Source organism: Salmo salar, chromosome 12, assembly GCF_965601325.2.
Source record: "Salmo salar chromosome 12, fSalSal1, whole genome shotgun sequence".
NCBI classification, from domain to species: Eukaryota; Metazoa; Chordata; class Actinopteri; order Salmoniformes; family Salmonidae; genus Salmo; species Salmo salar.
In genome coordinates, this window is record NC_138302.1 from 88,325,721 (window position 1) to 88,351,734 (window position 26,014).

General features: G+C 44.5%; 1 protein-coding gene across 1 annotated transcript in view; it reads left to right on the forward strand.

Moving 5' to 3' along the window:
- The window catches only part of LOC106565964 (kazrin), a 465,997-nt gene that overhangs the window by 37,335 nt on the left and 402,648 nt on the right, over window positions 1-26,014 (forward strand). The window contains exon 2 of the mRNA XM_014133666.3: window positions 21,489-21,646. Within this exon, the coding sequence (XP_013989141.2) occupies window positions 21,489-21,646 (158 nt within the window). The remainder of the gene's footprint in view (window positions 1-21,488; window positions 21,647-26,014) is intronic.

A 26,014-nucleotide genomic window follows, 5' to 3' on the forward strand; every position in this document is an offset into this window, starting at 1 on the left:
TCTTGGCGGAAAATGTTATAGTTAGCGATGGAGATTTCAGGGTTTTTGGTGGTTTTCCTAAGCCAGGATTCAGACACGGCTAAGACATCCGGGTTGGCAGAGTGTGCTAAAGCAGTGAGTAAAACAAACTTAGGGAGTAGGCTTCTAATGTTAATATGCATTAAACCAAGGCTTTTACGGTTACAGAAGTCAACAAATGAGAGCACCTGGGGAGTGGTAGTGGAGCTAGGCACTGCAGGACCTGGATTAACCTCCACATCACCAGAGGAACATAGGAGAAGTAGGATAAGGGTACGGCTAAAGGCTATACGAACTGGCCGTCTAGCATGTTTGGAACAGAGAGTAAAAGGAGCAGGTTTCTGGGCACGATAGCATAGATTCAAGGCATAGTGTACAGACAAAGGTAAGGTAGGATGTGAGTACATTGGAGGTAAACCTAGGCATTGAGTAATGATGAGAGAGATATAGTCTCTAGAGACGTTTAAACCAGGGGATGTCATCGCATATGTAGGAGGTGGAACAACATGGTTGGTTAAGGCATATTGAGCAGGGCTAGAGGCTCTACAGTGAAATAAGACAGTAATCACTAACCAGGACAGTAATGGACGAGGCATATTGATATTAGAGAGAGGCATGCGTAGCCAAGTGAACATATGGGTCCAGTGATTGGTTGGGCTGACTGGGGACACGGCGATTCAGACAGTTAGCAGGCCAATGCTAACAAACTAACAGTTAGTAGGCCGGGGCTAAACAAGCTAGCAATTAGCAGACCGGGGCTGGCAAGCTAGCAGTTAGCAGACCGGGTTATCAAGCAAGCAGTAGGCAGACCAGGGCAGGCAAGCTAGCAGTTAGCAGACCGGGGCTAGCAAGTCAGTCTTTGGGGGACGTCGCGATGGGGGTAAAGTCTGTTTTTGCCTCTTAGTGCAGTGACGTCGATAGACCAGTCATGGAATTAGTAGGGTTCCAAGTAGCTCTAGATAGCTAGCAGGCCGGTTAGCAGAATGGGCCTTCAGTGGACGTCGCGCCTGAGGGGCCTGTTGGAATCCTCGGGCAGATTATGTCGGTATTCCAGTCATAGAGGATCGGTGGGGTTCCGTGCCCCGTACCGGCAGTAGAAGGGGTCCGGATATTGTAGCCCAGGAGTGGGCTTCGGTGGTAGCACAGGAGCCCTGGCCGGGCTAGTTTCAGTCTAATTGGTGCTTGCTCCAGGATGGAAACGCTAGCCAGGAGTAGTCACCCGGGATTGCGGTTAGCTAGTTACGAAGATCCAGTTGAAAATGTTCAGAGTTTGCGGTAGGAATCCAGGGGAAGAAAAAAAAAATAATATATATATATAAAATAATAATAGGTCCATTATGCTCTGGTTTGAGTCACGTTGTTCGAACTGGCTAGAGCTTTCCGAGCTAAAGGTTAGATGATGACCACTAGCAATGGTTTGCTGACTGATAGCTGGTAGGTAGTTAGCTGTCTAGCTTCAGTTGAGGGATTCCAGATCTGAAGTAAATAGAAATACTTTAGAAAAGAAAACAGATCCACGTTACATTGGATGAGGCGGGTTGCAGGAGAGTATTTAGAAGTTGAGGGTTAGGAAAATATTTGTAAAAGATATGCGAAGAAAAGGATGTAAAAAGATATATACAAGGGACACGACAGGACAAACACGTCTGACTGCTACGCCATCTTGGATGATTGATTTTGTATATATATGGTTTTGTATATAGACTACTTGTTTATCCTAATACTTTATGTAAATAGTGGAACCCTATGAGCAAACTGCATTTTCACTCTAATATTTTGCCATATTGAAGTAGTATTGTTATTGAATTGCTTTCAGAAAAAGCCACTTGGTTTCCCCGTTGAGCTGAGCTCTTTCTCTCAGTGACAGATTTCATTGAAATGAAATTGAAAGTACAGCTGAAGGTGTGTCTGTTCTGTTCTCCACGTCTGACAGAACGTCATTTTCAACAGCAGCGTTTCATTACACTGCAGCGTGTCTGCCCGCCCATCTTTCAGGCAGAGAGAGGTACACCTCGTCAATGTTGAATGTGAAATTAGAATCCATTTGTCAACCGCTGTCATAAACATTTTCTTTTTTCCTGCCTCTGATTTGATGTCTGCCTCTGCCTGCCTGCAGTGCTGTGTGCTCATAAACATGTCTCTGGCTGTGTGATGCTGTTCAATGGAAAACTGGAAGGTGGGAACATAAATCTTTCATCAATTTGTTGATGGACTGACCTTGGTTGTCATCGGGGACGGCGTCACATGTGACCAGCGTTCCACTTCCCTATGCTGACCTCCCAACCAACTATGTAGGTCACCCTCTCCTTTTCACCTCCTGTGGCCACCCTGAGAGTCAAAGGTCATCTGCTCTCATGTCTGATGAGCTGACCTGACCTCGCGGCTAAGCCAAGCACAACATCCACCCCTAGACAGCTACAGATGCCATGTCTTAATTTGATCATCCTGTTGCAGGAATTTTTTCTTCACAGCAGAACATGCAAACTTGTTGTGTATTCAAGGTTTTAAAAGGCTTCCACTTAAATGTTAAACTTGATTTACCCTAACGAAAAATGTACCAATTATATATTAATTATAATCCACATAACAATTCACATTTCCTGTTGCTGCAGGAATATTTACCTGTTGTGTGAAACTGGCTCAAATTCCGATATGAAGACAGTCATTATCCATTATACAGTACATTTACAGTTTCCACAGTAAGGTATCTATGAAGTAAGCATAGTGTGTTTGTTTTAAAAGTGCTGCATTTATTGATGCATCAACTCTCATGGATGAAAAACAAAGGGTTGCACGATCACCAGAGTTTACAGCATGAACAAATGCATCAAATGGGCTAGAGTGAGATTTGGGATGGATTAGAGCTCAGCCAGGGAAGGAGCAGTACTATAGCTGTGGCCATGGGGATGACAGGGTTTAGAGCTCAGCCAGGGAGGGAGCAGTACTATAGCTGTGGCCATGGGGATGACAGGGTTTAGAGCTCAGCCAGGGAGGGAGCAGTACTATAGCTGTGGCCATGGGGATGACAGGGTTTAGAGCTCAGCCAGGGAAGGAGCAGTACTATAGCTGTGGCCATGGGGATGACAGGGTTTAGAGCTCAGCCAGGGAGGGAGCAGTACTATAGCTGTGGCCATGGGGATGACAGGGGTTAGAGCTCAGCCAGGGAAGGAGCAGTACTATAGCTGTGGCCATGGGGATGACAGGGTTTAGAGCTCAGCCAGGGAAGGAGCAGTACTATAGCTGTGGCCATGGGGATGACAGGGTTTAGAGCTCAGCCAGGGAGGGAGCAGTACTATAGCTGTGGCCATGGGGATGACAGGGGTTAGAGCTCAGCCAGGGAAGGAGCAGTACTATAGCTGTGGCCATGGGGATGACAGGGTTTAGAGCTCAGCCATGGAAGGAGCAGTACTATAGCTGTGGCCATGGGGATGACAGGGTTTAGAGCTCAGCCATGGAAGGAGCAGTACTATAGCTGTGGCCATGGGGATGACAGGGTTTAGAGCTCAGCCAGGGAGGGAGCAGTACTATAGCTGTGGCCATGGGGATGACAGGGTTTAGAGCTCAGCCAGGGAGGGAGCAGTACTATAGCTGTGGCCATGGGAATGACAGGGAATGGAGCTCAGCCAGGGAAGGAGCAGTACTATAGCTGTGGCCATGGGGATGACAGGGGTTAGAGCTCAGCCAGGGAGGGAGCAGTACTATAGCTGTGGCCATGGGGATGACAGGGTTTAGAGCTCAGCCAGGGAAGGAGCAGTACTATAGCTGTGGCCATGGGGATGACAGGGTTTAGAGCTCAGCCAGGGAAGGAGCAGTACTATAGCTGTGGCCATGGGAATGACAGGGTTTAGAGCTCAGCCAGGGAGGGAGCAGTACTATAGCTGTGGCCATGGGGATGACAGGGTTTAGAGCTCAGCCAGGGAAGGAGCAGTACTATAGCTGTGGCCATGGGAATGACAGGGTTTAGAGCTCAGCCAGGGAGGGAGCAGTACTATAGCTGTGGCCATGGGGATGACAGGGGTTAGAGCTCAGCCAGGGAGGGAGCAGTACTATAGCTGTGGCCATGGGGATGACAGGGTTTAGAGCTCAGCCAGGGAGGGAGCAGTACTATAGCTGTGGCCATGGGGATGACAGGGTTTAGAGCTCAGCCAGGGAGGGAGCAGTACTATAGCTGTGGCCATGGGGATGACAGGGGTTTAGAGCTCAGCCAGGGAGGGAGCAGTACTATAGCTGTGGCCATGGGAATGACAGGGTTTAGAGCTCAGCCAGGGAAGGAGCAGTACTATAGCTGTGGCCATGGGGATGACAGGGTTTAGAGCTCAGCCAGGGAGGGAGCAGTACTATAGCTGTGGCCATGGGAATGACAGGGTTTAGAGCTCAGCCAGGGAAGGAGCAGTACTATAGCTGTGGCCATGGGGATGACAGGGTTTAGAGCTCAGCCAGGGAGGGAGCAGTACTATAGCTGTGGCCATGGGGATGACAGGGTTTAGAGCTCAGCCAGGGAGGGAGCAGTACTATAGCTGTGGCCATGGGAATGACAGGGAATGGAGCTCAGCCAGGGAGGGAGCAGTACTATAGCTGTGGCCATGGGGATGACAGGGTTTAGAGCTCAGCCAGGGAGGGAGCAGTACTATAGCTGTGGCCATGGGGATGACAGGGGTTAGAGCTCAGCCAGGGAGGGAGCAGTACTATAGCTGTGGCCATGGGGATGACAGGGTTTAGAGCTCAGCCAGGGAGGGAGCAGTACTATAGCTGTGGCCATGGGGATGACAGGGTTTAGAGCTCAGCCAGGGAGGGAGCAGTACTATAGCTGTGGCCATGGGGATGACAGGGTTTAGAGCTCAGCCAGGGAAGGAGCAGTACTATAGCTGTGGCCATGGGGATGACAGGGTTTAGAGCTCAGCCAGGGAAGGAGCAGTACTATAGCTGTGGCCATGGGGATGACAGGGTTTAGAGCTCAGCCAGGGAAGGAGCAGTACTATAGCTGTGGCCATGGGAATGACAGGGTTTAGAGCTCAGCCAGGGAGGGAGCAGTACTATAGCTGTGGCCATGGGGATGACAGGGTTTAGAGCTCAGCCAGGGAGGGAGCAGTACTATAGCTGTGGCCATGGGAATGACAGGGTTTAGAGCTCAGCCAGGGAAGGAGCAGTACTATAGCTGTGGCCATGGGGATGACAGGGTTTAGAGCTCAGCCAGGGAAGGAGCAGTACTATAGCTGTGGCCATGGGAATGACAGGGAATGGAGCTCAGCCAGGGAGGGAGCAGTACTATAGCTGTGGCCATGGGGATGACAGGGTTTAGAGCTCAGCCAGGGAGGGAGCAGTACTATAGCTGTGGCCATGGGAATGACAGGGTTTAGAGCTCAGCCAGGGAGGGAGCAGTACTATAGCTGTGGCCATGGGGATGACAGGGTTTAGAGCTCAGCCAGGGAGGGAGCAGTACTATAGCTGTGGCCATGGGGATGACAGGGGTTAGAGCTCAGCCAGGGAGGGAGCAGTACTATAGCTGTGGCCATGGGGATGACAGGGTTTAGAGCTCAGCCAGGGAGGGAGCAGTACTATAGCTGTGGCCATGGGAATGACAGGGAATGGAGCTCAGCCAGGAGAGAGCAGTGCTGTAGCCATGGGGATGGCAGGGATTAGAGCTCAGCACTCAGAATGCACATGGGAGAGATCAGCCTGGACAAGGAGGGAGACTCACAGGGGGAGATGCGAAAGCAAAGCCAGTGTGAGGCAAATTAGTTCAGCTGACAGGTCACCATGGCAATGGATGGAAAGGCAGACAATCTTATTCAAATCAAATTTTATTTGTCACATGCGCCAAATACAACAGGTGTAGACCTTAAAGTGAAATGCTTACTTACAAGTCCTTAACCAACAATGCAGTTCATGAAATAAAGTTAAGAAAATATTTACATGTCTGTTGGGTTAAGTGTGTGTCAGTTGTGTGTAAGTTGTGTTTGCAAGCAATTCATGTTTTTGGAATTTCCAAAACATTAATGTTTCTTATAAAAACAAGATGCGATGCAGTCAGTCTTTCCTCAACTCTTAGCCAAGAGAGACTGGCATGTATAGTATTGATATTAGCCCTCTGATTACAATGAAGAGCAAAATGTGCTGCTCTATTCTGGGCCAGCTGCAGCTTAACTAGGTCCTTTTTTGCAGCACATGACCATATGACTGGTCAATAATCAAGATAAGATAAAACTAGAGCCTGCAGGACTTGCTTTGTGGACTGTGGTTTCAAAATAGCAGAGCATCTATTTATCACTTGACAGACCTCTACCCATCTTTACAACCATTGAATCTATATGTTTTTACCATGACCATTTACAATCTAAGGTAACACCAAGTAATTTAGTCTCCTCAACTTGCTCAACAGCCAAACCAGCCAAACCAGATCCAGAACCTAGGGAATGATTTGTACCAAATACAATGCTCTTAGTTTTAGAGATGTTCAGGACCAGTTTTTTACTGACCACCCATTCCAAAACTCACTGCAACTCTTTGTTTAGGGTTGAAATGATTTCACAAGCTGTGGATGCTGAAGTTTACAGGGTTGAATCATCAGCATACATTGACACAAGCTTTTCTTAATGCCAGTGGCAGGTCATTTGTAAAAATAGAAAAGAGTAGAGGGCCAAGTGAGCTGCCTGCGTTACACCACGCTTTACATGTTTAACATTAGAGAAGCTTTCAGTAAAGAAAACCCTCTGTGTTCTATTAGATACATAGCCCTGAATCCACAACATGGCAGAGGTTGAAAAGCCATTAAACCTACCTTTTTTTCAACAAAAGGCTATGGCCAATAATATCAAAGACTGCACTGAAATTTAACAGCTCCCAAAAACGTATTGTTATGAATTTATTTCAACCAATCAGTCATTTGTGTCAGTGCAGTAAATGTTGAGTGCACTTCTCTATAAGCATGCTGAAAGTCCATTCATTTGTTTACAGAGAAATAGCATTGTATTTGGTCAAACACAATTTTTACAACAGTTTGATAAGAGCTGGCAGCAAGCTGATAGGTCTGCTGTTAGAACCAGTAAAGTCTGCTTTACTGTTCTTGGGTAGTGGAATGACTTTGGCTTCCCTCCAGGCCTGAGGACAATGTAACGAGTGCGCTGAGTCGGGAAGCAAGTTCAGGGAGTGTGTTTCAATAAATAAACAAAACAATTAACACAAACAACACACCGACATGAAACAGAGTCAATAACACCTGAGGAAAGACCCAAGGGGAGTGACAGATAGGGAAGATACTCAAGGAGGTGATGGAGTCCAGGAAGGTGTCATGAGGTGCTGGTGGGCTTGACGATGGTGACAGGTGTGTGGGATAATCAGCAGCCTGATGACCTAGAGGAAGGAGAGGGAGTATAAGTGACAAACACTTTTCTCTAGGCTCAGATTAAAGATATGACAGATAGGAGTGGCTATAGAGTCACCTACCATCCTCAGTAGCTTTCCATCTAAGTTGTCAATGCCAGGAGGTTTGTCATTATTAAATCGATAACAACAATTCTTTCAACTCTCCCACACTAACTTTACAAAATTCAAACGTACAATGCTTTTCTTTCATAAATATTTTTTTTTATACATGAATATGATGTCTCATTGATCGTTGTTGGCATTTCCTGCCTAAGTTTGCCCACTTTATCTTTGAAAAATTCATTAAAATAGTTGGCAACGCCAAATGGTTTATATTCATTACAAAACTATCTGATATGATTCGATGGAGTTGAATTTGTCTTTCTGCTCATACTTTTATTTAAAGTACTCCAAAGTTGTTTAACCCCTCATTCTTTATATTATTGATCTTGGCTTCTGTCACGTGTGCTCCCTCTCCGGCCTCTAGGTCACCAGGCTTCTTGTTATGGCTCACACCCATCACCATCGTTACGCGCAGAATGACGCCTCACCAAAAGGAAGCATCAGGGAGTGTTTTTTGTTGTTGTTTGTTTTGGAGGTGATGTCAGGTCCGGGTGTCAGAACCAGAGCTACCTGGGAGGCCTCAGCCGGTTTGTCGGATTCCCGCGCCACGGCGGGTTCGACGGGTTTCCATGCCTCGGCGGGTTCGAGGGGCTGCCGTGCCTCAGCGGGTTCGACGGGCTGCCGTGCCTCGGCTGGGTTCGACGGGCTGCCGTGCCTCTGCTGGGTTCGACGGGCCTCGGCTGGGTTCGACGGGCTGCCGTGCCTCTGCTGGGTTCGACGGGCCTCGGCTGGGTTCGACGGGCTGCCGTGCCTCTGCTGGGTTCGACGGACCTCGGCTGGGTTCGACGGGCTGCCGTGCCTCTGCTGGGTTCGACGGGCCTCGGCTGAGTTCGACGGGCTGCCGTGCCGCGGCTGGGTTCGACGGGCTGCCGTGCCGCGGCTGGGTTCGACGGGCTGCCGTGCCTCGGCTGGGTTCGACGGGCTGCCGTGCCGCGGCTGGGTTCGACGGGCTGCCGTGCCTCGGCTGGGTTCAACGGGCTGCCGTGCCTCGGCTGGGTTCGAGGGGCTGCCATGCCGCGTCTGCGTTCGACGTGCTGCCGTGCCTCGGCTGGGTTCGAGGGGCTGCCGTGCCTCTGCTGGGTTCGACGGGCCTCGGCTGGATTCGAGGGGCTGCCATGCCGCGGCTGGGTTCGACGGGCTGCCGTGCCGCGGCTGGGTTCGACGGGCTGCCGTGCCTCAGCGGGCTCGACGGGCTGCCGTGCCTCAGCTGGGATCCCGAGCCTCGACCCTCACACCTCAGCCGGTTCGTCAGGTTTTTTGCGCATCGCCGGAGGCGACCGGTCCACTCCTGATTCCCGGGATCGTCCCTGTGGTTGGAGTCCTGCGGCTAGAGCCGAACGTGCTGGGGAGGGGGTACTGTCACATATGCTCTCTCTCCGGTGCTCTAGGTCGCCATGCTCCCGCGCCTCAGCTGGTTCGACAGGTTCCCACACCTTAACAGAGGTGACCGGTCTGCTCCTGATCCCCGAGATCATCATCTTGGTCAGCGTCCTGTGACTAGAGTCGCGCGTCGGGGAGGGGGTACTGTCACATATGCTCCATCTCCGGCCTCTAGGTCACCTGGCTGCTCATTATGGACTCACACCCATCACCATCGTTAAGCCCATTATGACACTCACCTGGACTCCATCACCTCCTTGATTACCTGCCCTATATATGTCACTCCCTTTGGTTCCTTCCCCAGGTGTTTCTGTTTCTGTTTCATGTCTGTGCGTTGTTCGTATATTTTTGTTTTGTATTACGTTTATTTATTAAAACACTCTCTCCCTGAACTTGCTTCCCGACTCTCAGCGCACATCGTTACAGCTTCATAATACAGTTTATTTGTATTTTTGTTGAGTTTAGTCACATAATTTTTCATTTTGCAGTAAGTCAGATGTGCAGCCAGACTTATTAGCCACTCCTTTTGCCCCATCTCTTTCAGCCATACAATTGTTTTAATTCCTCATCAATCCATGTAGCCTTAACAGTTCTAACAGTCAGTTCATTAAGAGCTGCATATTTATCAATGATTGGAAGAAGCATTTTCATAAATTCATCAAGTGCACCGTCTGGATGTTCCATATTAATCACGTCAGATCAAAATATTTTTAACATCATCCACATATGAGTCACAGCTAAATATTTTGTATGATCACTTATACAGCTTTTGGAACCTTGGCTTTCCTGAATATAGCCACTATATTGTGACCACTGCATATAATGGGTATGGGTACAGCTTTAGAACAAAGTTTTACAGTATCAGTAGAAATGTGATCAATGTGGATGATATAGTTCCTGTAATGTTTGTAAACAACCTGGTAGGTTGATTAATAACCTGAACCAGATTACAGGCACTGGTTACAGTGAGAAGCTTCTTCTTGAGCGGACAGCTTGATGAAAACCAGTCAATATTCAGGTCCCCAAAAAAAGTATTGGTTTACATCACATACACTCTCAAGCATTTCACACACACATTATGTAGATACTGTCTGTTAGCACTTGGCAACTCAATTTTAGGAAGGTGTTCCCAATATTTGGTATACCCAGTGTATTAATATGAGCAATTTTTTGCCCTTTCCTGGATTGCTTATCAGAGATAGACATAATATGGAAAAGAAACAAAGCAAGAAAAAACACTATTCAGCAGTCCATCAATCAGTTGGTCTGTGTAAGTGTGTATGTCCTGTGGGGTTGAAACTACAAACCCACAGGCTTTTGGGAGGGAGGGTGGACAATGAGCCTGTCATAGCGGATCTTAGCAATGTCCTGGCAGTTTTCATGGCTGGGATAAGTTATTTCCTCTTCTGGCGCACAGCTTCAGGATAGTCGTCATTGAGGAAGTAAGTTCCTCTCAAGTTCTTGGCTCTTTCCAGAACAACTACCTTGTCCTTGAACTTCAGGAGCTTGATCACTATCGGTCCCATCACCTGGGCCAGTGGTGGGTTTCCAGTCCTCTGGGCACGCTCCATCTCAATCTTCCTGTGGTCCATCTTCAGTTTCTCAGTGATCATTTCCCTCACTTTGTCCTCAGACTGCGTCCAGGTCTCATATGGAGACTCTGTGATTCCGTCCACAACTATGTGTGTGGTTATTTCCCTCTGTGTGTGTGTGTGTGTGTGTGTGTGTGTGTGTGTGTGTGTGTGTGTGTGTGTGTGTGTGTGTGTGTGTGTGTGTGTGTGTGTGTGTGTGTGTGTGTGTGTGAAACAGTGTTGTAGTACTCAAGACCAGTCTCGGTATATGTGACCGACCGCCTTGATTTGGTATTATGTAGCAAAATTTGAAATTGTGTTTTTTACATTGGATAAACGTAGAGATACAGAGCTACAAAATGGTATATCATACATTGCATTTGAGGAACAGTAGAAATTGAGGAAAGTAATTCTGCTTTGAAAGTTGATAAACGTGTATCCTCTATTTTGATAAAATGGCCTTTGAATGTTTTGGTGGCCTTTGAATGTTTTAGAGAGCTCTTCTTTGTCTACACCCATTCAACATCATTCACACCCTCTTAAGCTTTAGCCCCCATGCAAACTCTGACCATTTTACTCGCCCTTGCAGAGCTGGTTATCCAGAGCGTTGGTGACAACAATTTTTTGCCGATGTTTACTGACACCAGCCATATTCAACGGGTGTTGAGCTTTCGTAAATTCATCAGTTATTCTGCGCTCTGGCACACTCAGATGAAAGCTCTGAAATCGGAGTAGATGGCCAGAGTGAATTCACGAACTCACCCGAAATGGTTACTTGCATAGTGGAGTCTTTGTTAAGACATGTAGCTAGCTAGCTAAACAATTAACCATAATCCCAATCATGACCTTACTACCCTAAATGAACCAGGTTCAATGTTAGCTAGCTAACATTAGGCTATAACTAGCCAAGCAAATGGCTCTGAGATAAGAATAATAAGGTCATACACATAACGTTAGCTAGCTAAGAGTACACTTTAACTTGAAATGAAACCACTTTCTGTCAAAATTAGAAACATGTGTCGTGTCTGGACTATCATTAAATGTGAAGATTGTTATTTTGTCAAATCAATTCTCTATGTGCAATTATTATTACGTGATTTAACTAATCATGTAAACTTTAATTAACTAGGAAGTAGGGGCACCACGGGAAAATGTTTATAGGGTCTATTTCCCGAATCGACTCTTCAGATATTTTCATATCTTAAAACCTGTTAGGGACAGACGTTCCGATTGGGGAACGCCTCACCAATATCCAATGGTATAGCGTGGCGCGAATTACAAATACCTCAAAAATGCTATAACTTCAATTTCTCAAACATATGACTATTTTACACCATTTTAAAGACAAGACTCTCCTTTATCTAACCACATTGTTCGATTTCAAAAAGGCTTTACAACGAAAGCAAAACATTAGATTATGTCAGGAGAGTACCCTCCCACAAATAATCACACTGCCTTTTTCAAAGCAAGCATATATGTCACAAAAACCAAAATCACAGCTAAATGCAGCACTAACCTTTGATGAACTTCATCAGATGACACCTCTAGGACATTATGTTATACAATACATGCATGTTTTGTTCAATCAAGTTCATATTTATATCAAAAACCAGCTTTTTACATTAGCATGTGATGTTCAGAACTAGCATACCCACCGCAAACTTCCGGTGAATTTACTAAATTACTCACGATAAACGTTGACAAGAAAACATTACAATTATTTTAAGAATAATAGATACAGAACTCCTTTATGCAATCGCGGTGTCAGATTTTAAAATAGCTTTTCGGTGAAAGCACATTTTGCAATATTCTGAGTACATAGCCCGGCCATCACGGCTAGCTAATTTGACACCCACCAAGTTTGGCCCTCACCAAACTCAGATTTACAATAAGAAAAATTGGATTACCTTTGCTGTTCTTCGTCAGAATACACTCCCAGGACTTCTACTTCAACAACAAATGTTGTTTTGGTTCGAAATAATCCATAGTTATATCCAAATAGCTCCGTTTTGTTCGTGCGTTCAAGTCACTATCCGAAGGATGACGCGCCGGCGCATTTCGTGACAAAAAATGTCAAAATATTCCATTACCGTACTTCGAAGCATGTCAAAAGCTGTTTAAAATACATTTTTATGCTATTTTTCTCGTAAAATAGCGATAATATTTCGACCGGGCGACGTTGTATTTGTTCAAACACTGAAAGAAAAAAATTTTGTCGTCTCGTGCACGCGCGCTCCAGTGTCATTGTTCTCAGCAGGACCACTCACAAAAACTCCTGCTGTTTTTTGCCTAGAGACTGGAGAGCTCTCATTCCACTTTCTGGCGCCTTCTGAGAGCCAATGAAAGCCTTAGAAAATGTCACGTTACAGCAGAGATGCTGTATTTTTGATAGAGATGCCCTAGAAGGAGAACAAATTGTCAGACTGGGCACTTCCTGTATAGAATCTTCTCAGGTTTTGGCCTGCCATATGAGTTCTGTTATACTCACAGACACCATTCAAACAGTTTTAGAAATTTTAGAGTGTTTTCTATCCAAATCTACTAATTATATGCATATTCTAGTTTCTGGGCAGGAGTACTAACCAGATTAAATCGGGTACGCTTTTTATCCGGCCGTGAAAATACTGCCCCCTATACCATAACAGGTTAATGTATCATTATTACCTCATTAGTTCTCATTACTGAATGTCGCAAACCCTTGGATATCTGCACGAACCCTAGCCTAAATGATGAATCAGCAATACACAAATTGGCTTAATTATTTATTTACTAACTAACTAAATAATCACAGAAATACATAAACAAACAGTAGATATTGGTTACTAACACAATGCATTGATAAGTCCCTAGTGGGCTAAACCGGTGTGATGGCTTGGTAGACAATGGAAAGGCGGGACAGAGAAAGAGCGGGAGATAATTATATTCATTAAAATGATAATCCTTTGCACATGAACGGCCACTCATTTGAGAATAATTGAAATGTATATACTTACGCCCATATGTCGTTGTTGTCTTCTCTGTTGGAATCGCCGTTCCGTCTGAATTAGAGTCAGTTCATCAGAGAGTCTCTGGTTAACATCCCCAGAAGTCACAATGTCTTTTGTAGTTGTCGCTTTCTCAGCGGCTAAGGATAGTGTCTGTTGCATAGAATAGATGCTTCTGCGGTTGTTGGTATTCTCGTACTAGATTTACGTAATTTCCAGCTGCAGACTAGTAATTCTACATCTAGGATTTGCTCTTATTCTGTAGTGATCGATAGTCTCAGAGTTGAACCATTTCCAGCCGTGTAGCCAATGCTCCACGCTGTATGGTCTTCTGGGCCTATAGAGTTGTAGTTCTTTACCACTTCAACATGTAGCGTCAGCTCCATATTTTCTGGTCTAATGGTCTATAGAATTGTAGCCATTCCAACATGGGGACTCCGTCCCGGCGTTCTCTGACTTAATGTACATTTTGTAGGAGGTGGGTTTTATACTCTGTGGAAGAAGGGGCAGTTGTATGACTCTTAATGTGATATCTGGGCTCATGGGGGTGTGGCCACTGACTAGTTAAAATTTATATGAAAATCCATACTCTCATTTAGAAGGCTAACATCACATTTAATCTTTTCACAAATAGTTTCATATTTACTCATTCATTTTATCCATCATCTGGATGTAAATCTGATAATTGAAAAGATGTTCACAAACAGAGATACAGTAATGTGGGTTTCCTGTCCTTCATGAGATCACCAAATGAAACACACTAGTCATGACTGTCCCTTAAGTGTCCACGGACCACTCCCACATTCTCAACAATATAAATATTGTTTAATTATTGAAATGATGTCCAACGGTCTCTCTGTGTTCCACAATTTACATTCCAATCTCGAACACTACAGAGCATAGGGGCAGCGTATTTTATGACCGACCATATAACAGACGGTTTCCCGCGCTCCCCCTCTACTAGAGAGAGCACGCTGTAGAGCGGACCCACTGTAACCTGACCCTTCAGATCGTCACAGGAGACTTATGACACGTGTAATATCTGAAAATGTAGCTATGTAGACTATCTTACCCTTATAAATCATAGATGGATGCGTCTCCTGTCACGGATGCCATGGTTGCGCTTAGTTTGACGATGTAAACCGGAGACAGGTGTTTTCTCCATCATAATATCATAGCTATCATAACTGATTTCAAAACTCAGTCCTCCAGAAAGAAAAAAGAAAAAGAAAAGAAGAAAAGTGGAGAGCAACACTTATGTAGTTTTACTAGGCGATACATTTTAAAAAAGTCACGTTAAACAGGATGACCTACACATATTGACCAGCTCAAATAGACTGCTGTATGGTCTGCTGTATGGCAGACCAATTCAAACTCATCTCTCAGCATGTCCAGCCCATTCATTATCTCAGCCAATCATGGCTAGCAGGAAGGTTGCTTACTTTTTCTGTTGCTTAACCAACCAGGCTCGTAATATAACAATTGTATTTGTATTTACCGATAGCATACAAGTTTGTTATTAAAGCACATGAAAGTTCACATGTCCGAGAAGGGATTTCTGCCAAAAAAGTTTACGTTCAAACGGCTCTCCTGTGAAGTAGTGACCCGTGACATACGCCTACAGGCCCACCCAATCAGATTGATGTGGTTTAAGCATTGTTGTGGACTTAGACCATCACATTTTTGAATTTTATTCTATTTTAAAAAAGTGTGATTTTGAGAGTGAAAATCTGAAAAACATAGGAAAACTCATAAAAAATGCCATAAGAAAACATTGGATTTTTCACACAGGGTGCCTTTCCTTCACTGGGCGGGCTGTTTTAGGAATCTTTTGCCAAATTTGAATATAGCCACTACATGCAACACTACAGCACTGCACAGGGCCGATGGAAAGACAGCAGTCACATACAGCATGATGTTAAAGGATAAGCAGGCTGTCAGAACCACTCTAAATAGCAGGAGGGTGAAGTCAGGCGCAGGAGACCGAGGTACGTGAAACACACGTTTAATGAGTAAGTCCATAGTAGCCAAAAACAAGGCAGGGTAACAAAACTCCAAAACAACAGGAACAATGAATCCTGGAAAGAGTCGGGACGCAGCCCAGCAACCCTAATGCCCAAAATGACAGTGGCAGAGGAAAACACAAATCTCCAACCTACTAAACGGACGACACGAAAATAATCCCGCACAAACCCCAACAAAAACAGACAGACTAAATACCCCACTAATGACCTAACACAAAACAGGTGCTAACCTAAACAGACATATCCAAATGACACAGAAACAAAGATCGGTGGCAGCTAGTAGTCCGGCGACGACGAGCGCCGAGCGCCGCCCGACCGGAGAGAGGCGCCACCTTCTGTGGACGTCGTGACACAGGCCTTAAACTGGGACATAATAAGCCAGTAGGTCCTAATCATAAGAATACAGAAACACAACCATTAAGCATTTCTCAATCGAAATGTACAACTATTACTTCCCATTGAAAAAACATTTCACCTTTAGCACACAAAGTAACCTGTTACCTAAAGTTTTTAAAGTGGAACTTTGCAGATATGAAACAAACAGACAATCATAATATCAGTCAAAAATAAAAATAAATCCCAGTTTATGCTACAAAACCAACATAATAAGAGGTCTTAAAAATAGGTAATATTTGACTCAACTTTCCATGCCGAACACTAAGGCATTGTTGGCAGAATAGATGGATGCAGTTTGTATTTGTATTTTTATTTATTATGGATCCCCATTAGCTGCTGCCAAAGCAGTAGCTACTCTTCCTGGGGTCCAGCAAAATTATGGCAGTTCAATGCTTGATTAATATAATTCACCAATATCTTTCTTGGTAGTCCAAAACATATTGCTATCAGATTGTAAATTACAGCTGGCCTGGTACATTGCTTGCTGCCTCCATTGGGATGCACTGTTTCAGTTTCAATGACTCAATATTCTGGACAAAAATGGACGAATGTAATTAAGTCTGGGAAAACAATCAAACTATCAAGGGCAATGATCCCAATGTGGCTAATAGGCTATCGTATCTATTTATGTAGCAAGCTAAAAACACAAAGCCTAATGTTAGCTAGCTAGCTGCTAGAAGTATCTCATGTTATGCCATTGGAGGAGTGGTTGAGTGACTGACTTTTTCCCCTCATATCATTTTTCGGTGGCTATAGACAGCTAGAGTTGCAGGTGTCATTTGGTTAGCTAGCAATAACTTGAATGACTGTTATTCAGTTAGCATATCTCTTACATTCACAAATTCACTCTGGCTATCTACTCCGATTTCAGAGCACTCTCGTCTGAGTGTGCCAAAGCACAGAACAACTGATTAATTTATGAATGACCAACACCCGCTGAATATGACCGGTGTAAGTAAACATGGACAAAAAAAGTACTAGTCTAGTCTAGATTATTATTTGACCCTGCTGGTCATCTATGAACATTTGAATATCATGGCCATTTTCTGTTATAATCTCACCCCGGCACAGCCAGAAGAGTACTGGCCACCCCCATAGCCTGGTTCCTCTCTAGGTTTCTTCCTAGGTTCTGGCCTTTCTAGGGAGTTTATCCTAACCACTGTGCTTCTACACCTGCATTGCTTGCTGTTTGGGGTTTTAGGCTGGGTTTCTGTACAGCACTTTGTGACATCAGCTGATGTAAGAAGGGCTTTATAAATACATTTGATTGATAGATAACATGTAAAAAGCCTACCCAGCTCTGCTACTGCGAGTAAAATGATCAGAGTGAGGTGTTCTCTCACTTGTGTCTGGAAGTAGCTAGCTAGCAAGCTAGCCAACTTCAGCCAATTAGCTTGGGTGCTTGGTTGGGATAAGCATGCATTGGCAGGCAAGCTGCAGAAGGATGAGGAGGCTACAATTCCCCGTTATCAATTTTGACGGCCAAATAGTGAAAAGGTTTGAGAAGGATTATCAAATGTTCCTTTGTTAGATTCGAGCTCATCTTGCTCTGGATAGCTTTAGTTGTTAATCTTATTTATATACATATCTGAGGGCGAGAGAGCCTACCTTTTCATGGTTGTTTGATCAATAGGACAGTAAAGTTTCCAAATGTAAGAGGACTCCCGTGGTGTTTACATACAGTGCCTTGCGAAAGTATTCGGCCCCCTTGAACTTTTCGACCTTTTGCCACATTTCAGGCTTCAAACATAAAGATATAAAACTGTCATTTTTTGTGAAGAATCAACAACAAGTGGGACACAATCATGAAGTGGAACGAAATTGATTGGATATTTCAAACTTTTTTAACAAATAAAAAACTTAAAAATTGGCCGTACAAAATTATTCAGCCCCTTTACTTTCAGTGCAGCAAACTCTCTCCAGAAGTTCAGTGAGGATCTCTGAATGATCCAATGTTGACCTAAATGACTAATGATGATAAATAGAATCCACCTGTGTGTAATCAAGTCTCCGTATAAATGCACCTGCTCTGTGATAGTCTCAGAGGTCCGTTTAAAGTGCAGAGAGCATCATGAAGAACAAGGAACATTACATTACATTACATTTAAGTCATTTAGCAGACGCTCTTATCCAGAGCGACTTACAAATTGGTGCATTCACCTTATGATATCCAGTGGAACAACCACTTTACAATAGTGCATCTAAATCTTTTAAGGGGGGGGAAGGGGGGGGGGGGGGGGGGGGGGGTTAGAAGGATTACTTTATCCTATCCTAGGTATTCCTTAAAGAGGTGGGGTTTCAGGTGTCTCCGGAAGGTGGTGATTGACTCCGCTGTCCTGGCGTCGTGAGGGAGCTTGTTCCACCATTGGGGTGCCAGAGCAGCGAACCGTTTTGACTGGGCTGAGCGGGAACTGTGCTTCCTCAGAGGTAGGGGGGCCAGCAGGCCAGAGGTGGATGAGCGCAGTGCCCTTGTTTGGGTGTAGGGCCTGATCAGAGCCTGAAGGTATGGAGGTGCCGTTCCCTTCACAGCTCCGTAGGCAATCACCATGGTCTTGTTGCGGATGCGAGCTTCAACTGGAAGCCAGTGGAGAGAGCGGAGGAGCGGGGTGATGTGAGAGAACTTGGGAAGGTTGAAGGAACACACCAGGCAGGTCCGAGATACTGTTGTGGAGAAGTTTAAAGCCGGATTTGGATACAAAAAGATTTCCCAAGCTTTAAACATCCCAAGGAGCACTGTGCAAGCGATAATATTGAAATGGAAGGAGTATCAGACCACCGCAAATCTACGAAGACCCGGCCGTCCCTCTAAACTTTCAGCTCATACAAGGAGAAGACTGATTAGAGATGCAGCCAAGAGGCCCATGATCACTCTGGATGAACTGCAGAGATCTACAGCTGAGGTGGGAGACTCTGTCCATAGGACAACAATCAGTCGTATACTGCACAAATCTGGCCTTTATGGAAGAGTGGCGAGAAGAAAGCCATTTCTTAAAGATATCCATAAAAATTGTCGTTTAAAGTTTGCCACTAGCCACCTGGGAGACACACCAAACATGTGGAAGAAGGTGCTCTGGTCAGATGAAACCAAAATCGAACTTTTTGGCAACAATGCAAAACGTTATGTTTGGCGTAAAAGCAACACAGCTCATCACCCTGAACACACCATCCCCACTGTCAAACATGGTGGTGGCAGCATCATGGTTTGGGCCTGCTTTTCTTCAGCAGGGGCAGGGAAGATGGTTAAAATTGATGGGAAAATGGATGGAGCCAAATACAGGACCATTCTGGAAGAAAACCTGATGGAGTCTGCAAAAGACCTGAGACTGGGACGGAGATTTGTCTTCCAACAAGACAATGATCCAAAACATAAAGCAAAATCTACAATGGAATGGTTCACAAATAAACATATCCAGGTGTTAGAATGGCCAAGTCAAAGTCCAGACCTGAATCCAGTCGAGAATCTGTGGAAAGAACTGAAAACTGCTGTTCACAAACGCTCTCCATCCAACCTCACTGACCTCGAGCTGTTTTGCAAGGAGGAATGGGCAAAAATGTCAGTCTCTCGATGTGCAAAACTGATAGACATACCCCAAGCGACTTACAGCTGTAATCGCAGCAAAAGGTGGCGCTACAAAGTATTAACTTAAGGGGGCTGAATAATTTTGCACGCCCAATTTTTCAGTTTTTTATTTGTTAAAAAAGTTTGAAATATCCAATAAATGTCTTTCCACTTCATGATTGTGTCCCACTTGTTGTTGATTCTTCACAAAAAATTACAGTTTTATATCTTTATGTTTGAAGCCTGAAATGTGGCAAAAGGTCGAAAAGTTCAAGGGGGCCGAATACTTTCGCAAGGCACTGTATTTGCAAAAATCCATTCAGGTGTATTTTGTGGCTTTTAGAGAATGCGTTCTAATGATCTAAAGTCACGCTTCTGCAACTACCTGTAAACACACAGTTCAGTTCAAATCGAATGATGGCTGGCCCGTGTGGTTTCATACATGTATGTTATTTTCAAAGAAATGGCTAACAAGAGCAAGCGCGCTGCAATAAAAAACATAGTTCCACTCACCAGATGATGATCGTTTGAAACTTAACTTCTTGTTGAAACTTATTCTTGAAAAGGGAGAAGCTAACAAATTAGCAGCAACATCCTCTTTGATAACACCTGCTGCAGCCACTGCAAACTAGCCGACAACAAAAGCTAGCTAGCTAGACCGTGGGAAAGCTACTGCTCCATATTGCGCAGTGATTGGATCTTTTTTTCTCTTCATTGTTAACCCTTTCCTTATCAACAAAAAGTTGCAAGATTAAATCATTAAATCAAGATTAAATCATAATTGAAAATAATCATATCATTATCATTAAAATCATTATTTTATAAATCCTTAGCCCTTCTCTGAAGGCGTAAAAGGCCAATTGTTCCCCACTGTGTTTGGGTTAGTAATAATTTGTAGAGTGGCTCTATTTTCCCTCAGCATGCATTTTTTTCACTATTTTCAATGTCTAAAGAATCTATATTGTTCTGAAATATGAATGTGAATGGTTTGAAATTGCTAGCTAGTTAGCGGGGTGCGCGCGAATAGTGCTTCAATTGGTGACGTCACTCGTTATTGGTCACTCGCAATTGGTGACGTCATTTGTCCCTTGCTCTGCAAGGGCCGCGGCTTTTGTGGAGTGATGGGTAACAGTGTTTCGAGGGTGACTGTTGTCGATGTGTGCAGAGGGTCCCTGGTTCAAGCCCAGGTAGGGGCTAGGAGAGGGATAGAAGCAATACTGTTACATTGGTGCCGTGACCCGGATCACTGGTTGCTGCGGAAAAGGAGGAGGTCAAAAGGGGGGTGAGTGTAACCGGTGTGAAATGGCTAGCTAGTTTGCGAGGTGCGCGCTAATAGCGTTTCAATCGGTGACGTTACTCGCTCTGAGACCTTAAAGTAGTTGTTTCCCTTGCTCTGCAAGGGCCACGGCTTTTGTGGAGTGATGGGTAAAGGTGCTTCTAGGGTGGCTGTTGTCGATGTGTGCAGAGAGTCCCTGGTTAGGGGCGAGGAGAGGGGCGAGGAAAGGGACGGAAGCTATACTGTTACATGAACCGAGAAATAGTGGATATTTTGAACTCTTATTATGGTGGTGATTTGACTAAATGCCTTACCTCCTCACGCCATTTGCACACACTGTATATAGACTTTCTTTTTTTCTATTGTGTTATTGACTGTACGCTTGTTTATTCCATGTGTAACTCTGTGTTTTTGTTTGTGTCGCACTGCTTTGCTTTATCTTGGCCAGGTCGCAGTTGTAAATGAGAACTTGTTCTCAACTGGCCTACCTGGTTAAATAAAGGTGACTCACATTTTTCTGGTCTCGGTCTTAACTCGGTGTCAGACCCCTTGTCCTCCTCCCAGTCTTGGTCTTGACTCGGACTTGATTTGCTCCGGTCTTGGTCTAGAATCGGTCTCACTTTAAGTGGTCTAAAACACAACACTGGTGTGAGTCAAATTGAATATGCATGAACCTGAGTTTTTTTTTCTCTCTCTCCTTTACCTCCCTCTCCTCTCCTCTCCTCTCCTCTCCTCTCCTCTCCTCTCCTCTCCTCTCTCGATTTCCCTCTCTTTCACTCCATCTCTCTCTCCTAGCGGTCCAGTCTCTGAACAGTCTGAATGACCAGATAGCCCACTTCATGGTGACCAGGCCCGCCACTCTGTCCCGGGAGGACGAGGCCTTCATGCCTGAAGAGAGAGACACCTTGAAGGAGTCCATGGCCCTGATGAGGCACCTACTCTTGGACGCACAGGTACAACCCCTGACGTCTAACCTCTGACCCCTGATCATTCACCACCTTTAAAACCAGGTCAAGATTCAAAAGGGCAAACAAGTCTCTTTGCTGTATGAGTCTGCAGAAATCATGTGGGGAAGAAGGAATGTTTTCACAGCAATTCAGGGCATTAATGTTATGATGACTCATACTTGGGCTGTTAGACTTGACTAGAGTATTAATAGTTCATTCACTCCAATCTCATTAAAAAGTATTTCAACTGATACTATGCTAGACTATTTCCCTTCAAGCAAGCAAACTAATATTTATTTATGGTATATTATGATGAAGTTTGCAGGTATCTAATTTAGTCCTGGGACATTTGTTCTACTCTTTCACTTTGTGTTTCCTTTCCCTGGAGAGGATGTAGCTTCTCCCGGGGAACAGGCACTGACAGGGCAGCTATGAGCTTACTGACTCTATGCAGGACCTGGGAGAGACAAAAGTCCAACAAAACGAAATCGTCCCAAAATGTCGACATTTGAATAATTGAATGCCACCTCGTTCGGAGAGGAGCATAAATAATGCAATGGTCTCTCAGTCTCTCTGAAGCTCCTGATCAAATTGAGCTGTTCAAAATCATTAGTGACAACATCAGCACTGCAGATATGGCCATAATGTGACTGGCTCTGCCGCGGCTCGCTCACTAATTACAGTATGCATAAACCAAGGCCCCAATATCATGCCATCCCAAGCGCCCAACAGTGCAATTGCATGCTGGATATTGTCTCCAATATGGCAACACACTGTTGTTGTGGAGGGAGTCTGGCCCTAACTCTGTGATGAAGCAATAGATTGTTTGTATGTCTCTCAATCCTCAGGAGGCTTGGAAAGAAAATGCTTGCTTCAATCACAATGATTTCCATTGTCTTTTCTAAAGACTTCTTTCCTGAACATAATGATGTCCTTTCTTCATCCGAGGGGACTCTTTATGTATAATATGTGATGAATTTCTATAGAATGAATCCGTCTGGCTGTAGGGAGAAGTAATAAAACAATCTGCTTGAATCCTCCGGTTTGCCTTGGATCATTTGACAATTCCTCTTTACAGTTTTTATTTCCCCCTTTATCATCTTGTTCCCTTTCTTGTTTTGATGGATGTTCTCCAGGACTTGACATAGTGATGCATTTGGCTCATCCTTTAGTCACATCACACACTTGATGGATATAGAGTCCCCTCGCCATTCTCCCTAAGATATTTTCCTGAGACGCTACGGTGTCATTGATTAAAGAGAATGTAATTCAGCAAAAGGCCATCGCCTTCTCCTCAGCCCATTTGTATGCAAGCCGGAGTGAAAGATAGTTAGCCTGCAGTCAGTTTTTCTGCAGCTCAACAATAGAACACTGTAGGGTGATGGATGAGCAGTAGCCTCTGCCATGAATGGACTGCTGAATATCCCTGTGAGAAGTTGTACTTCTAAAAGTTGGTAGTAGTTTAATGTTAACTGAATCATCCTGTAGCTATCAAGTTGACTAATGATCTACCTGTTGCCATGGCTCTGTGTCCAGTAGACCCATTATCTTTACCTGCACCCCTCTCTTCCCTTGTTGTCTGTCCTGTCACCTGAGCCCCTCTATGAGGCCCTTTTCTGCCCTGTCACAGTAGCGTAGCTACAGTATAGGCTGCTCCTCTTCGACTGACAGCTGCTTGCTGCCATAGCGATGAGTCTTGTATCCTCTCCAGGAGATTCCTTACAGGAGAGTGTGTAGTGGTAGGCTAAGCTTACACATCAGTCTGTCTCAGTGGGTGTGTCTCTCTTCTACATTCCCTCATTTCCTCTGGGTATGAGCACAGTAGGACCTTTCTGAACTGTGCTGCACAGTGCTATGTTTAATCAGACTACATGATCACAGTAATTACAGCCTTATATCTATAGTGTATGACTTTGCCCAGAGAACCTCCCAAAATAAAAGGTGAGAAAAAATAAGACTATTTCCATGATGCCTACACAGGAGCAGTGTCTGTCTGTCTATCTGTCTGTCTGTCTGTCTGTCTGTCTGTCTGTCCAAACAGTAGAGCAGCAGCAAGCACTCAGGTGGAATATTAAATCAGTCTCTCCCACCCTCTATCCCCCCCATCTCCCCTCTCTCTCCTTCCTTCTGTGTTAGCTGCCAATCTCGGGGTAAGTCTGAACCAAAAGTCCAGCTAGCTGACAATGTTTCAGCAGCAGGGCTACAGCTGACCTCAGCCTAATTGGTTCTGTGGCAGAGCCAGACTGGGCTGTTCTGGCACCCCGCGGAACCTTAAAGAGCCGCAGAAAGAAAAAAGCAACTCTGGAGCAGTGGCTAGTTTAGCATGTCAATCTTGGTGGGGAAAACTCAACACATGTTTTTTTAGATGCATGCCAGCAAAGCCACTACACAACACAACACTAAACAATACATGAATTGCACTATAATTGCGACAAACGGTGCCCACAAACTGTGATGGCCTACATAAAGCTGTCCCAACAGCAGAGCTTTACTTTCAGCAACATGGAGTGAATCTTTACCACTGCTACACCTGGCTATCAGCAGAGCCTTGTCTGTCAGAGAAACAGTTCATTCAGGCTCATTTACTGCCTTTTAAAAACATGGCTGATATGGCTGACTTGCTTAAATAAACATGGCTTCTACTGACTCCTTGTGGATTTGTGTAACTCGATAAGAACCACATTCTCCTTCATAATAACGAACGCCAACATGAGTTTAGACTGTTGAACCATACACCAAAATTATTACATTTATGTTCAGTAAATTCATAATGTTTATTCTTGTAACGGCTGTCTGAAGAAGTAGACCAAGGTGCAGCGTGGAGTTTGTTCATCTTTTATTTTGGATGAAAAAAGGCACTTCACAAAGAAAAACCAAACGACAGCCAAACAGTCCTATCAGGTATCCTAACACACTAAACAGAAATGAACTACCCACAAACCCCAAAGGAAAACAAGCTGCCTAAGTATGACTCCCAATCAGCGACAACGATGTACAGCTGTCCCTGATTGAGCGCCATACCAGGCCAAAACAAAGAAATACAAAGCATAGAAAAAAGGACATAGAATGCCCACCCAAATCACACCCTGACCAAACCTAAATAGAGACATAAAAAAGGCTCTCTCAGGTCAGGGCGTTACAATTCTTATATCATTGACCCTTACACACACCTGGGTATCAAGATTTTGATTGTATGACTTCATCTTCAAATACCATTTTTTCAGGAATCTCTTGCGAATGATTTTGCCGAAAATGGTGTCTACGCCGGGCTGGGCTGGTTCCCTCACTTAACAGAGCACAAACAGAAAACATGTCTGATGAAACTGCAGTTTATCACAATAAAATGACAGCTCTTAATAAAGATTGTTTAAAAAGAAATAAGACCCTTCTATACGATATTAAATTAATTATTTTGAGCTGATAGGCCTGCCTTCATTAAGGCAGGCCTTTGAAGGTGTTAGAAAAGTCCCTAGCTCTAAGTATAAGTGTATAAGCAAGTGCAAGCAAATGAGCTGCGACGAGTTAGGCCTTCGTTCAGAACTTTCAAAATGGACACCGACAGAAATTCAGATAGATGTTAGTTCAGATAAATTCAGCAGGACGTTGAGGGATAACTTTACTCTTCTTTAAGTCACCAGAGAGAGAGAGAGAGAGAGATAGATAGAGACGCTCTTAGCCTACCATTTGAAGTATTTTATTAGGCCTATGTGGTCTAAAAAGGAAAGAAAATACAATCACAAGGATCCACTTTTATAGACAATATACCTATGCACACATCGCATCGCTCAAACAAACAACCCTCACAATATCAACTGGAATTACATGAGTTTATTAGTGAACGTTCACTAGCGAACATGGTTATAGACCCAACAACATTAAATCATCCCCTCCTCTTGGTAACAGACCCAACAACATTATATAGTATCCCCTCCTCATGGTTACAGACCCAACAACATTATATAGTATCCCCTCCTCATGGTTATAGACCCAACAACATTAAATCATCCCCTCCTCTTGGTTACAGACCCAACAACATTATATAGTATCCCCTCCTCATGGTTACAGACCCAACAACATTATATAGTATCCCCTCCTCATGGTTACAGACCCAACAACATTATATAGTATCCTTCCTCATGGTTACAGACCCAACAACATTATATAGTATCCCCTCCTCATGGTTACAGATCCAACAACATTATATATTATCCCTCCTCATGGTTACAGACCCAACAACATTATATAGTATCCCCTCCTCATGGTTACAGACCCAACAACATTAAATAATCCCCTCCTCTTGGTTACAGACCCAACAACATTATATAGTATCCCTCCTCATGGTTACAGACCCAACAACATTATATAGTATCCCTC